The 16,752-nt window shown below is 37.7% G+C and overlaps 1 protein-coding gene across 2 annotated transcripts in view; it reads right to left on the bottom strand.

The window, feature by feature from the left end:
* The window catches only part of LOC126416719 (uncharacterized), a 112,263-nt gene that overhangs the window by 85,772 nt on the left and 9,739 nt on the right, over positions 1 to 16,752 (bottom strand). For both annotated transcript variants that reach the window (XM_050084534.1, XM_050084542.1), the window contains 2 exons: positions 9,247 to 9,409; positions 9,020 to 9,158 (listed from right to left, as the gene is read on the bottom strand). In XM_050084534.1, the coding sequence (XP_049940491.1) occupies positions 9,020 to 9,158; positions 9,247 to 9,409 (302 nt within the window). The remainder of the gene's footprint in view (positions 1 to 9,019; positions 9,159 to 9,246; positions 9,410 to 16,752) is intronic.

Genomic DNA, 16,752 nt, shown 5'->3' with positions numbered 1-16,752 from the left:
ATATGCTTTCATATATGTATAAAGATGTTAGTGTCATGATTTTTAATTCTTTGAAAGCTTGCCTACAAGAGTCTCTATATCCTATACCTTTTATTATTCTGACTGCCTTCTTTTGTAGTCTAAATGAGTGTTTTGTTAGACTGATGTTCCCCCAAAACTGTACGCCGTATCTTAATAAACTGTGCATGAATGAGAAATAAACACATAACACTGTTTTAATATTACATGAGCTTTTAAGCATTCTAAGTATATAACATGTTTGACTTAATTTTTTGTTCAATGATATTACATGCTTTTCCCATCTTAAGTGTTCATCAAACCATACTCCCAAGAATTTAGTGTATGATGCTTGTTCAATCTTACACTTACCCAGTTCTACTGTAAGGTTAGTTTTTTTTTTATTTGTAATATGTCTGAAGTTGATCCACGTTGTTTTTTTGGCATTCACAATGAGTCTGTTTTCATTAAACCATCTGTCTGCTTCGTCTGTTGCTAATGTGACTTTTTCCTGTAAGTCAGCTTCACTATTTGCTTTTACAAACAAACTTGTATCATCAGCAAACAGTACTGCCTCTGCTTCAGATAGATGACTTGGTAGGTCATTGATAAATATTAAAAACAGTAATGGCCCTAATACAGATCCCTGGGGTACTCCATACAAAACTCTCTCGAATCTTGATGAATATGTCCTATCTGCCTGGCTTATCTCCACCTTCTGATACCTGTCTGACAGATATGATTCAAACCATTTGTGGGCAACTCCACGTATCCCATAGGCATATAACTTCCTAAGCAGTAACTTATGGTCGATGACATCAAAGGCCTTTGATAAGTCTAAAAACAATCCACAATTTAATTCCTTTCTGTTTATGGAATTTAGAACAAGTTGCAAAAAATTGAAGATAGCTGTTTCAGTTGATTTATTTTTACGGAAACCATTTTGCGCATTAACCAATATTCTATTCTTAATAAGAAATTTGTATAGTCTCTGATACATTATCCTTTCTATTATTTTTGAGAAACCTGACAACATTGATAAAGGCCTAAAGTTACTAACATCATATTTATCACCATTCTTGTAAAGTGGCTTTATAGTAGACATTTTAAGTTTTGATGGGAACACCCCTGTCTTAAAAGATTCATTTATAATTTCAGTGAGATGTGAGGCTATGTTTCTTGCACTTTGCTTAATGAATTTGTCAGGAATCCCATCACACCCACATGACATTTTATTTTTTAACTTATTTATAGCATTTAGTACCTCTGAATCAGATACTGGATAAAGGAACATTGTCATGTCATTCATGGGGATTTTTACCTTGCTATTGGAATTACATTTAGTTTTAATTAAATTTATGGCTATATTTGTGAAATGTTCATTAAATATGTTGGCAATCTGAAGTGGGTCCTTAACAGTTTTACCCCCACTTTTAATGACAAAGCTGTTATCTTTTCTTTTGTGTCTACCTATATTTTTATTTATTACCTCCCAAGTTGACTTCATTTTGTTGTTACCTTTCTCAATATAGGTATCATTATCAAGCTTCTTAGCTGCAATTATTACTTTCTTGTACAGGCTTCTATAACATTTCACATGTGCTTTCAGTACTACATTCTTCCTGGCTGATTTATTTAACTTTCTGAGAGTGTCTGATGACTTTCTAATCCCCTGTGTAACCCATGTTTTGGTTTTATGTTTAGTTTTGACTCTTTTTATAGGAAAGGCAACATCGAAGCAGTGTTTGTAGCTTTCAAGAAATGAGTCAAACTTTCTGTTGACATCACCACTTGATTCACTACCCCAGTTGTTATTTTCCAGAATGTAATTAAAAATTCTTATGCTGTCATCATTTATAAATCTCCATTCTCTGTAATTGTTATTGATAACAAGGTCCTTGTAAGATGTGACATTTAAACTCAATTTGATACCCTTGTGATCCGAGAAACCAGTGTCAATTACTTCAGTGTTATATTCACACTTGTCCTTGTTTATAAATACTTGATCTATTATAGTTTCAGACATATTTCCGCATCTGGTAACTTCATTTACAGTTGCGATCATATTATGACACAAAAAAAGATTGCACAGTTGCTGTTGTTTACTACAATCATTCTTAAAGTTAACATTAAAATCACCAAGAACAATTACATTATGTTTAAGTTCATTCAGCAGTCCCTCAAGGTTTTCCATAAAAATGGCAAAGTTGCCCAGTGGTGATCGGTACAAACACACAATAGTAATTTTTAATTTGGTTAGCTCACATATACTGTATTCAAAATCTTTTTCTATGCATTTTAGTTTACATTTAATTTCTTTTGATTCTACCCCTGTCCTAACATAAATACATGTCCCACCCCCTTTATGGTTGATTCTACAAAATTTGCTAATCATTTCAAAATTTGGAATAATTATGCTAGACGCTTGCATTTCTTTTACCCAGTGCTCACTTATGCATAGTATGTTAATGTCTTTTAGATAGTCAGTTAATAGAACTTCTATTTCAGCTAATTTACTTTCTAGTCCTTGCACATTTTGGTATACAACTGTTAAAGTTTCATGTAGTGGATTTGCTGCACTATTTACCTTTGTACTTTCTTGTTGCTGACACTGTAAAGATTCTGCCTTTTCTTCTTCTTCAAATTGCGAAGGTCCCATAAAAAATAGTCACTACGCACAGCAGCTCTTCTTATCCTGAGGCTCTTCCTTTGAGATGTCTGCAGAGCAGCTGATGAGTTTCTGGATCTAATTGAATGGTTCTTGGCTGTTGGTGTGGTTGCAGTCCTAGTTACAAGTGAGCATGAAGCATCGAGTGTGTCGAATGTGCTGACAGCTTCATCCTTGGAGGTTTCAGGTGCACATGAGTTTACACTAGGTTTGTAGGCTTTCTCATCTGAAGAAATTGTTTCCTCTTCAACTCTGCTGGATGTTCCTGACATTTCTGCTGGTACCCCATATTCTACCACTCCTTCAGATACTGGTACCGGTATGTTAGGTATCTCTCTCATCTTAGACGTTTCCTTGCAAATTTCCATTTGCTCAGTTACTGCTATGGTGAGGATACCAGGCAGTTTGTGTTGATCATTGAAATTATTTATTGTTTTCATAATTTGAGCACAGACATACAGTTGTCCTGCTCTATTTAGGAGATCTCCACTGTTTATGAAATGATGTTTTCTGAAATCTAGCTGGACAAATGTTGACTTTGGGTAGCACTTTGTTATTTTGTGAAGCAGTCTGTTAGTCTTTTTTATTTCTTCGTTAACACGAGATTTCTTAAAAAAATCGTATGGAATGCTGGTTACCATCACATGTACATTTTTGAGCTTTTCGAGCGTCTCTCTTAGCGCTCGTCTTGCTGATAATACATCATTGCAGCGGACGTCTACTCCACCCCCTAGGATTAGAACACAATCATTTTTCTTTATCTTGATACTCAGATTTTCGCAGTTGTTGACGATCTCTTTCAGTGGAGCATCAGGTTTTATTACGCTAGTAACACTGCATCCTGAGTTATATAGGGTTTCTGCCAGTCTTTTTCCGAGACTGTCGGCAAGTATATGTACAGTAAAAGCATTATTTGTTGTGCTCAAGTCTTCCGAAGTTTTGCAGTCTATTATACGATCTTCTTTCTTTTCACAGTCTCTATGTATTATATTATTAACAGATTTTAACGTTTTGAGCACATTATAGGCTGAGTTGTTAAGTTTTCGCTCGAGGTTTCTGTTAACAGTTGCTTGTATGTTAGGTGTAACGAACTTTTCGGAGGCTTGTTTACTTTCAGTTCTCACGACACTTACTGCTTCCACTCTCTCTCCGCAAGATTTTATCTCATCACATATTTCCCGAGCATTGTATCTGTTTTGTACAGCGATCTTTTTAGTTGCTTTTAGTTCGTATTTTTTTAAATTTTCGCTCGTTTTTGGAAGAATAGATGTGCTGTAGATTTCGGAGTTTGTGATAAGTGATGATACTCCATTCAATTCACATTCACGAAGCTTTGCTTTTAGGACTTTTATTGTTTTTTTTAGCACTTTGCAATTCATACAACACACTTTGTAACACATTAATTTCACGTCCGGTAGCGTAAGCGACTAACATGGCGTTAAATCCGTTACAACTTCCCTGATCACATTCACATGAAAACACAGTTTTTGCATTAATGAATCTCACACACGCAGAATGTATCCATACTTGTGATTCTAAGCAAAGTCTGAAACCATTTTGCACATTTGAATTACAGATTACACACACGATTACTTTAGAATTACTGTTTTCTTGAGAGAAACTATCACACAATGCTGTTACTGACGCCATCTTGTATGTGACACAAAGTGTTAAAACAGCCACATAATCTATGTTATCTGGCCAGAGGGGGCATGTGACTACAGAACAGCATGTAGCTGAGAATTACTGGTGGTGTACATGTAGACAAGATGTGGAAAAACACATGAAACACTGTGTAGCATGCACGCAATGGACTGAAATTGAGGCATCGCCATATTCTTCTGCAAAAGTTGCTGGAAGCTAGTGACCCTTTTAAAATGATTGGAATGGCTATCTTGGGCCCTTATCTACAAACACTGGTGGGGGAACTGCTATATTCTTGTCACAACAGATCATTTTCTGCAGTATATGGGGAGGATAGCTATCCCAAATCAGTAAGCTGTTACAGTAGCACAGGTAATGGTTAATAGTTGGTTAGTAATGTTTGGTATTCCAGAAACATTAATTACAGATTAGAGCACCAATTTTATGTAAGTGTTAATGAAGCAGCTGTGTCATCTATTATGCAAACATAAGTTAAGGACAAGTGTATTACGTCCGCAGTGAATAGAAGAACAGAGAGTGTGGACTGGAAAATAGGGAAAATGCTATGCCACTTTCTAAATAACCATCACAATGATCAAGATACTGTGTTGCTATACATTTTCACCACAGTGAATAGAAGAACAGAGAGTGTGGATAGGAAAACAGGGAAAACGATATACCACTTTCTAAATAACCATCACAATGATCGAGATACTGTGTTGCTATACATTTTCACCACAGTGAATAGAAGAACAGAGAGTGTGGATAGGAAAATTGGGAAAATGATATGCCACTTTCTAAATAGCCATCACAATGATCGAGATACTGTGTTGCTATCCATGAAAGCATAGTCTTATCACTATAAGAAGTGGTGCATGGTCAAAAAATGTCATCACCATTTGGAATTATCAAATCTAAGATAGGAAATCCAGTGCAACTTTATGCTAGGACATTTCAGGAAAGTGTGGAAGCAGGTAACGAAGGACAATACAAAGTCTACGAATGTCAGGAATGATGAGGCAGCACAATGTGAAGCTACCTAAGTACTGTGTAGGACAGTGCAAGATGTTAACAAGCCTGTAAACCCCAAAGGGTAAAACAAAGAATTTGCCACCCTCTATCAAGATCCTTTTCAAGTATTTGAATGATGTCACCGGTGAATGTTAAGCTACAGCTGCCAATGCATACAGTGGACATACAAGTCAGATGTATCTGTCCTTTATGTGTGTGCTAGATATGTTACTGCTGCTACCAGTGCCGCCATTGGAAAATGGGAAAGTGGGTGGTGGGGGTGGGAATAGTGAGAGGAAGAAAGGACAGATTGCATCCACACAAGCTACTACATGCAAATCACCAAATGCTATAAGGACATGGAAGTGACAGTGGATTAGAATTTCAGATTTATTAGGTGTAGGTAAAGATGGACTGCTACTTACTGTAAAGATAACATGTTAAGTTGCAGACAGGCACAATTAAAAGACACTTACACATAAGCTTTCAGCCACAGCCTTCATCAGAAAAACTTCATTCATAGAAGCAAGCATTCCTCACACACACATGACCACAAATACCGGCAGCTCGGGGCAGAATCTGGCCCAAGCTCCTAGAGTTGGTGGTCATGTGTGCATGAGATATGCTTGCTTGTGTGATGAATGGTGTGTGTTTCTCTTTTTCCAATAAAGGCTGTGCCTGAAAGCTTATGTGTAAGTATCTTTTAATTGTGCTGTCTGCAAATTAGTGTATTATCTTTACAGTAAGTAGCAATCTATCCTTTCTTACATTGTTGATGTTCCTACTTGGAGTTTGCATTGTTAGAGTTATTAGGTATATTTTTGAATATCTAATGTTATGTACTATGGTAATAAGAATATGTGAAGTGGTTGTTGTACAAATGATGAAGGGTTTCTGAGTTACTTAAATGCATTCTTTTATGAGGGCTTTTGTCTTTATGTATTTCTATGTATTTTGCTCAAGAGTATACAGAAGTCTTGCAGTGTGAGGATGGTGATACAACAGTGTGGTTATAGATGGATATTAAAGTTTGGTTTAGTAAGTATCATGTTCATTATATGTGGATGAGTAGGTTAACAATTTTGGGTGTACCCTCTGCACCCCTGCCCCCTCCCCCCTCCCCCTAATGAATGTAGGATGGCAGGGACAAAGTTTGTTACCTTGTTGCATGTATATAGCATGGACAGTATACTGATGAGTATTTTTTGGTTGTATGACTGGTCACAGCTGTGACAACAGCATTTCTATTTTAGAAGCAGCAAATGGGAGTGTTTGTGGGAGGAGGGGGGGGGGGGGGGAAGGACAGATTGCATCCACACAAGCTACTACATGCAAATAACCAAATGCTAATAAGGACATGGAAGTGACAGTGGATTAGAATTTCAGATTTATTAGGTGTAGGTAAAGATGGACTGCTACTTACTGTAAAGATAACATGTCATAACAGATCATTTTCTGCAGTATTCTTACAAAGTTTATGAAGAAATTAATTAAATAGAGGGAAAGTTTTTTAAAAAAAAAAAAAAAAGACTGTCCCAGATGATCCAGACTGCCAGAGGGATATGCGAAATGGAATTGTTTTTAGAGAAGACAGGAGCAGATGGTTGGCAATGCGACAGCCTAGCACCAAAACTTTACTTTCAGAGTGGAGCTCCCCACTGGATATACTCAGTATATGATCCAATGTTAGTCACTGCTAATTGCTACAAACAAGGATGATCTAAGAGTACAGAGCACCTGGAGCTGTGACGTAACAAAATATTAATAAACAGTATGATGTGTGACATTTTGGGACTGACTTTTTGGCTTCCAACACCCATAACAGGGCTACAGATCTGCACCTAATATATCTGCTATTGTACTTGTCTGAGAAACCTTTGGGAATATTACCAGCCAGGAATATAACCTACCTGAACAATGCCTCAGATCCCACCTTACTCAGTTTATTGGACAAGCTAAAATTAGTGCAGAAGAGGTGCATTAGTGGCAAGCACATTCAACAGTATCACAGTAGATACAATCACACAATCATGGTGGTGGGAATCTCATGTACAGTACCATTTTGATCCTGGTTCTCACTTGTGCAGCTTATGTCTACCTATGGTGGAGAAATGCCCAACCTCCTGAATTTCCGATCAACCCTATACTGACTAACTGTGTCACTCCAACAATGTGACTAATCATAAGTACACCAATCATTGAACACTGTAAACTGGACTGGACTAGCAGAAGGGCAACGAGAGTGGAAAGTGTAAATATTTGTGCAAAGGAAGAATATATAATGTACTATGTAATGTTTAAGTAATTTACACATTTAGCAGCAGCCTGAAATTCAGTGGATGAAATCTTTTAAAGTGGGAAGAGTGTTGCACGACACCTACCATAGCAGACATCATAGTCCATGGTCAGTTGGGCCAGGATGCTGCCTGCAAAATTCCGCTGCCAGAGTTGGAATATTGCTGAGATGGCATGGTGCAAAACAACCAGCCAGAGAAGAGGCAAAAACAGTTAATCATGCTACACTGTCTCAGCCCCTCTACATGCTCAGAAGTGGTACCTTGTCAATATAAAACTGGGGCAAGCAAGCTCCACCTTAGCAATTTCTGTTGCTAACTGCTGCCTATGCCAAGAACTACTCCACGCCAGTCATTGACCTAATGTGGTTCAGCTAACCTCTTCTACAACTAGCCACCACTTTGCCAGCTGGTGGTCTACAGGACACTCCTATGCCTGATGCTGCTGGTGTTTGAATGATACTGTTGGGCTGGGTTGCCCTCCCAGTTGTCGTCAACCAACTCCTGGACGTCTCGAAAGGGTACCAGGTTTGCAACCTTAGCTTGGGTGCATCCCACACCTGACCCACTGCTGCTGCTGCCTGCCTGCCTGGCACTTCCTTGCATTGCAGTTGGCAGAATTCCTGACTTAGCACTGCATTCATAAGGCCACTCACATAGCAACTCATCAGGGCAACTTTGCTATGTGTTGATGATATGTGGAGCCAACACACTGTCTTCTGTTATGCTGACACAGGCTCTGCCACCCAGAATCAACGCACATCAATAATAAGCCACCAGTGGTCTCTGTACAGGTTCTTGCAAAATAAACTGTGATGTTTATATTGCTGTATTTCTGATTCCACACCTGTCTGAGAACTGGTGCTTCTCACACATTGTCCTTCCAGAGTCATCATCCTGTCATTTTATGTTGTCAGTGCCTATTGGACCATACTGATACTTATGTGGCTGGCTACCCATATCAATTGTTCGCTGTCCTATATATATAAAAAAAATCAACATATCAGATAGCAGCTGAAAAAGCACACACAAAAAAAAGAAACTGGAAAAATCAATAGGTTTTGGATGTATATTCACCCAACAGAAGAAAGCTAGCAGTTAGAAACAATAAAAATAACTATGCAGGAAAATCACAGAGGAGTCAAAGTCAAAAGATACAGTATAACTACCTGCATCTCCCTCAATTAAACATCTCATGGTTTTTCCACCTACCAATTCAAAGTTGTATTTCCTCTTTACATCAAATATTTCATATATTATGTAAATCAATGCTTTGCAAGGTTATGTATACATCCTTTATTTTGGCACAGCTTAACATATGGAACTTTTTTTAAACCTCTTTGTTTGATATAAATTCGATACAGATATTTTTGTCTCTGTAGACACAGGAAATTTTGAGACATACCTTGTTGGCTTAGGGCACCAATCGTAACAAGCATTACTTCACTCAAGTCCCATGATGGTTGCTCCAACATATTAAGGCTAAACTGCTTCCTTGATGCATTGATCCCAGTGAATGGAAAATTCTCACCAGTAGAATTTTTCTGAAAAATATATGTTTATTCTTAGCTCGAAGAAAAAATTTTTTTGCAACAGGACTTAAGAACTTCAATTGGTCCATGTTGATTATACCTGTGCAATAGGTAGCCTTGTTTCACTACCCAAAATGAAAGTAAGGAGAAATGTGATACCCACAAGTAGTGAGAACAGAGAGACCCACACGTCCAGAGAAAACGGTAAAGAGTAAATGTTACGAGCAGCTCGAAGTGACTGGACCTTATAAAAAAGTTGTGGTCTGAAAAACAAGAAACATTAAAGGGTCATTTCATTTTCTATAATTCATCATCCAATGTATACATAATTTAATTTAATTTAAACAAAGTTACCAACATCTGAGTGGTGGCATTCTTAACAGCATGGGATACCAGCATATAATTAGCTCTAATAATAATGTATTTGCTATCTAGAAATTAAGTGAACCTTTTGGAGTAAATTTTAGATCACTGTTACTAACCTTTCTGATGAAAAAATGGAAAATGAACACCCTGAAGCAATGATACTAAAGAAACAAAATTTTGACACATGTTATACAGATCATATACTGTGGATAACTGTCTTTAATAACAATTTCAGCATCTTATATGCCTTTTCAAATGGCACAGCAGCCCTCAAGTTGTGTGTAGAGATGATGAATTTCAGGTCATATTGATATCAATGCTTCAGGCTACTTCTGCCTGTTTTTGTAGTTTGTATGAGTAGCACAGGACAGCCTAGATAGGATTGCATCAAGTCTAAAAGATGCTCATTAGTGCATGGGTCTGATTAGTGTGGTAGCCATAAGGGTTGGCAAGCTTTTTTGAGATCATGTTTTATGATGCAAGTAGTGTATGGAAGGACACAGCCCTGCTGAAAGTGTATGCTACTCTAATGCTGAAGGATTGGAACAGAATGGATTGGATGGTGTTCTGGACACAGCCTACACCGTTCATTATTTCCTCAGCAAACATCACAAGTTCATGCTCATCATATGCAATGGGTCATTACACTACAAGCCCTGGAGTTGGTCGTGTATGTTGCTGTCTCACAAATCACGAACACTGATGCCAAGACAGATTATGCTTTTATCGCTAAACACATATTTGAGCCATTCAGCTCTCTGGTTGTGTTTTTCACTGTTGAGCTAGATGGTTATGAAGTGTGAGAGGGAGTCTGGTGAGTAGCATCCTCGTTCATTGTCTAGATCCAAAGACGGTCATACCTGCCATTCTGTTTGAACATTGTTGGTGATTTATGCTGTGCCAATGTGAAATAAATAATGGTTGCTCCTCCAATGTATCATTCCAGGCTGAATGTGCATGCCATTGTCATCTGTAAACAGGATGATAAATGTGATCACCCTGTAGAACATTGATGCCAGTGTTGAAACACAGTTTAAATCTCATGTCCAAAATTGGGTGTCAATCCCCTCTTTGCATATCTACAGTGATTACTAATTCAGTTTTACGCCTGAAGCAACAGACAATTTCTTCACCAAGCAGTCTTTTTATGGACCAGCATTTTCATGCTCACTATGTACTTCCTTCTCTATGCACAATATCGTGTTTTGATATATTGCTCTATTACCCCACTTAAATGTGTTTTTCTTCTATGTAATACCTTTAGTGGTATTCATATTTCTGCCTATTTCATATTCCTGTGTTTTTTCTCTTTTTATTTGCACCACTATATACAAAGGGGCCAGAGGTTTGGAGTCAAAACTATACAGATGATGAACTTTGATGCAAGGAACTAATGAACAGAATAAATATTATGTTATTTGTCGACATAAAAGAGCTAAACTTTATAGCACCAAACTTAAACTTATAGCAACCATTTAAAATTATCCTGAATGGCTGTCTGTGGCTTGAACAAACCAGTTTCTCATAAGTTTCTGTCTGCTGTGGTAAGTTTCTTCTGCCGGTTGTAAAACTTTCATCTGTTCACCTAGTTGACTTTCCAGGTACTGCATCCTGCTGTACTGTATACAGTGATGGGACAAAATCTCAACACCATGAAACGATTAATATAGAGTAATGAAATACTTGTGTCTAGGTACTATATTTAAGTGATTAATGCTACAAGATCACGGGTTTGTGTAACCATGAGAAAAGCCAATGCATATGTGAAATACTGGTACATTAATAACCCGTGCAACCACCAGAATGTTGAATGCAAGCATGCAAATGTGCATGCATTGTGTTGTACAGGTGTTGGATGTCATATTTTGGAATGGAGTTCCATGCCTGCTGCACTTTGTCAGTCAATACAGGAATGGTTAATGTTGCTTGTGGGTGGCAATGGAGTTGTCATCTGATGATGTCACATGCGTGCCTGATTGGAGATAGATCTGGTGATTGAGCAGGCCAAGGTAACAAACTGACACTCAGGAGAGCATGTTGGGTTACAACAGTGGCCCTCAACTGGCCCCTCCTAACTAACACATGGTTGTCACTGGCACTGAGGCAGAACCAGCTTTCATCAGGAAACACAACAGACCTCCACTCTGCCCTCCAATGAGCAAACTGTGGAAGTTTGCAGTCAGCAAAATGCATGTTGCAGGGGCTGTCCTTGGAGTAACCAATTTGTAACTGTGGTGTCAATTGCTGCTCAGGTTGCTGTTGCAGGTGCAGTATGATGTGCCTGAGCCATATGCCTAACATAATCATCTTCCCTCTCAGTATTGCCATATGGCCTTCCAGAGCCCAGTCTTCTTGCAACTGTAGGCTGTACATTCTCACGATCACTTCTACAGGTCTTTCTGCAACATCACAGAAGGAACATCCAGCTTCTCATAGCCCTATGACACGATCTAGTTAAAACTCAGTGAGGTGTTGGTAATGGTGTCTTTGTCATTTTAAAGGTGTTCTTGACTAACATCAACTCAGTACATCCAATGCCAAAGGTAACTAATGCAGCTTATATCTGAAGCAAACCTAATTTGCATTCCCAGAGTGGTGCTACAATCACCACTCCTACATGAGTGGCATGAAATTGATTAGATGTCATCTTTCAGGTGCAGAAACACACCTACCAACTTTCATTTACCTCACACAAGCCCTTCTTTGTGGTGTTGCTTTTTTATATCAGTAGATTAAATACATATTTACAAGTTAGTGTAATGAATAATACCTTGTCTTCAACAACTGGTAAGGAACTGAAAAGAGTGGTAAACCACGCTGTGGACACTTCACAAACAATTGTCAGTTGTTTTTAATTGTAGCATCATCAAGGTTGATGCAGTCAGTTTCTTGTTATGAAACACAAGTAATTTCAAACATGTCTCTCAAAACCATAGTGCTTATTCAAGATTTCATACCACGTGACCATTTGTCTCCTTATTTCAAAATCCTCAGTTTAGGATCCTCGGCAACCAATTCTGACACTAAAGGTTTGGGACATCCCATACGACACTCAATAGTTTTACATCTACACATCTAAACTGAAGTTTCACAAATATGAGTTTGAGTCTTAATAACAGCAAGCAGCTGTTTCCTAGAGTGCCATCTGACCCAGATTTCTACTTCGAGTGGGTGCAGTTAGCTATATTCTGACTGACTGCCTGAGCTATCCAGACACATCCCAACAAACAGTTTTCTTTGAAAACAGGTCCACAGATGCTAAAAAGTTTTGAGATGACTCCATAACCACCTGAAACTCTACAGTAACAGGCTCAGCATAGTTAATTACTTAGTTTCATGTTCCATGCATCATTTTCATAATAAACCTTAATTATGTGGAATGAATGTCCATGAGACATTTTGTATCAGTCGATAGTGATCAGATATTTTAGTTGCAGCCACCCCTTTCTGTATTAAAGACAGCTTTAATGTGGAGTAATGAATGTCATTTTTCTTCTGGTACTGTAATAATGTACATCATTGTTCCTTCTGAACTGCAAATGGATCATTTACAGCAAATGTAATGAGGGAATAAATACACCGTGAAGTAGTAGCCAAAATGTCCAACTCCTTAAACACATCTACTAGATGATCATAGGTGAGCATCATATATCATTCATAAAGCACATTTTTTTAGCAATGAAGACTTTCTTTCTTAAAGATGAGTTACCCCAGAACATTATTAAATATGATGTTATTAACCGAAAATAAGCAAAATATGTCAACTTGATGATTTTTCTCTCTGCAAGATTGCAATGATTCTAAGTGCAAATGTGACTGAACTATGTTGCTTTAGGAGCTCCAAAAAGTGTTTCTCCAGTTAAATTCTCATCAGTATGGTCTCCTTAAAATTTTGAACTTTCCATTCTATTTATTGATTCCTTACCATTTGTTACACTTATAGCTGGAGTAGTGCCCCTAGATGTACAGAACTGACTGTGTTGTGTCTTTCTGAAATTGAGAGTGAGACCAAATGCAGACCCCCCCCCCCCCCCCAGCTAATGACACTGTTAAGATTATTTTTTAGCATATCTTCTGTTGGTATGTGTATGCTTGGATTGATTGCAGTACTAATATCAACCACAAAAGAACTAATTTTGTTTGCATACGTGCATGAGGAACATTGGCAGATCTAAGATTGAGCCTTGAGGAACCACATATATGATTTCTCCCCAGTCAAAAGAATCTCCCCTCATTAGTTTGCTTGAATTAATAAATACAACTTTCTGCATTCTTTTGGTTAGCTATGACTTTGTTGACATTATTCATTGGTTGGATATACCACCAGTTCCATAAAACTACAGTTTATCTAAGAGGACATGGTAATTCACACAATCAAATGCCTTAGATAGGTCACAGAAAATACTAATTGGTATTATTTTGTGATTTAATAGTTGTAAAAACTGGTTAGCGAATGAGCAAATGGCACTCACATTAGAGCAACTTTTCTGAAATCTCAACTCTGATTTCCTCAGTATATTAATGTTGCTCAGGTGGGATACTATCATGACATACATGCATACACGGCCTTCCCAAAAATTTTGGAAACTTATGTCAATAGTGAAATGGATCTGAACTTATTTTCATCTCTTGTGTAACATTTCTTATAGAGGGTATTAATAGTGGCATATTTCAATCTTTCTGGAAAAATGCCTTGAGCAGGTAATGTAAAACATATTTCACAGAAGATAGGGCTTATTATCCCGGAAAAAATCCTTAGTTCTCTGTTGGGAACATCTTCAAATCCATATGAGCTTTTAATTTTGAGAGAACATATTGTTTCTTAGTTTCAGAGGGAGAAGCTGGTGACACATTCTGAAGACTGAATTTTATGAGAGTTACTTTTTCAACTTACTGCTGTGATTTTTCTCTTGAACTGCTTGTCTCCATATTTTGTACTGTACTTAAGAAATGACTATTAAATGCATATTCTACCTGTGATTCATCATTTATAATCCTTCCATTTAATTCAGTAGGTATGTTATCCTGTTCTTTGGATGGTTGTCCTATCTCTTGTTTCACTACATTCCATATAACCTTAAGTCTGTTGTCAGAATTACTGACATAATATGCATATTTCTTGATTTTTAATAACTTTCCTTAATAATTTTGAGTAGTTATGGTAGTGTAACTAATGCAGTATCTCTATTTGTTCTTACGAAAAGATACATTTCCATTTCCCTTTCACAAGATACTCTAATCCCTCTACTCATTCTTGTTTTTTCACATAGCTGTTTTATGTTCTACTGATTAGCATGTGCATACAGGTGTTTTCAAATACTGATAGTAATTTATCATGGAACAAATTAAATTATATGTCAGCATCTGATTCATTAGAAAGTTCATCCCAGGTCATCTCCTGTAAACTATTTGCAAAAGCATTTGTTCTGGAGTCATTAATTATTCTGCTTCCACTTAGGAGTATTAGTACTGTAAGGCATTATCTTATTTATCCTAACTAACTGTGGAACATGATCATAGAGAGCATTTGTCACTGGGTATACAGTTATTTTCTTGCTTTGAGCTTCAGCAGAGAAAACATTTCGATTGTGGTCCTACTGTCTTTGCCCATCTGTGTTGGAAAGTTAACTGCTGAAATCAAATTGTAAGATCTATATAAGCCTTTGAGATCATTTTTTCTATCAGAATCCTTCAGAAAATCTTCATTGAAATCACCACAGACAGTTATCTGCTTGTTGCTGCCTGACTGATAACATGAACCATCATCAGCGACAAGTGAAAATTTTTGCTGCACCGTAATTCAAACCCAGGATTCCCTGCTTACTAGGCAGTTATGTTAACCATTGTGCCATCCAGACACAGTGTTCATCACATCTGTGTGGACTGTCTTGACATGCCTCCTGGCTGACCAACATTCTTAACTATACGCAGTTGCCATCAACATCCTCCATGCTCTCTACTTTGAGATTCCTGCTGGAGGTTGAACATGGCTAAGCATCTGCACTGAAGGTGGTGGATTCATTGCCCATTGAAGAAAATCAATTATATAAGTGATTCACCTTGAAAGTCAATGAATCCACCACCTTCAGTGGGTTGCACAGTCATGTTCAACCTTCTGTGGGAATCTCAAAGTAGAGAGCATGGAGATCGTGGATGGAAACTGCAGATGTGTGGCACCAAGTGAGAATGTTGGTCAGACAGGAGGCATGCTGAGATAGTCCAGGCAATTATGATATGACCTGTGTCCAGATGGTGCAGTGGTTAATGCAAATGCCTAATAAGCAGGAGATGCCAGGCTCAAATCCCAGTCAGGCACACATTTTCACTCATCACCACTGATTCTGTACAAAGTCATGATGCAGCTAATATTAATCATTCCTTCCCTTTCCTTTCTCTCCCTTCCACAGAACGCCAAAAAATGTTCTGCAAGCATGTCACAACACAATCACAGTGTTAAAGAAAAACTATGTTTCACTGATGAACTGAAAAATTTAAGATGCATAGTACTGTTGTTACAGGATCACTACAAAACAGCAACAGATCCCAGTGCAAAGGAAGTGTTGTACAACAGATATTTACAAGCAAAAAGACATTACAGGAAGGATGTAGAAGAAACCTAAAAGAAAAGCAATGATAGGTTCATTGTAGGAGCTCACAACCCATGTAAGGCAGCCTAGGACCTGATCAGTAAAGACAGGAAGAAAAAAATGAAATAATAAATATTGTAAAATCTTATAAACCTTCTGATAGTGTTAATATGTACAGGATGTCCACTGACATCACCAAGAAAATTATCTACATTACTGGTGAACCATTCACTATGGTAATTAATAAGTGTTTCATTGCTGGTGGATTTCCAGCCTTTCTGAAACCTGCATGGACAGTGCCAGTTTATAAAAAGGGTGACCCAGCCACAGTAGCAAGCAGCAGACCAATCTCAATAAATCCAATCTTCACTAATGTCATTGAGACTGCAATGAAAGACCAAATATCAAATTACTTTGAAATTAATGAACTCTTCACAGATGCACAGTATGGTTTCTGGAAAGGCAGATCTACAACAACAACAGCACTCTATCTGGTTATTGGGGTAAAGCCCAGTTTTCATAACAAAAAATCCTGAAAACTGACATTTTGTGAGCTTAGTAAGGCTTTTAATTGCATTCCTGATTAAGGTACTCCTAAACAACCTCAGTAAGTATTGAGTTGCTGGCACTGTTCTGGCAACACTCAAATCTTG

Source organism: Schistocerca serialis, chromosome 1 (assembly GCF_023864345.2).
Source record: "Schistocerca serialis cubense isolate TAMUIC-IGC-003099 chromosome 1, iqSchSeri2.2, whole genome shotgun sequence".
NCBI lineage: Eukaryota > Metazoa > Arthropoda > Insecta > Orthoptera > Acrididae > Schistocerca > Schistocerca serialis.
The sequence above is the reverse complement of the archived record's forward strand: the minus strand, read 5'-3'. Positions and strand labels throughout refer to the sequence as shown.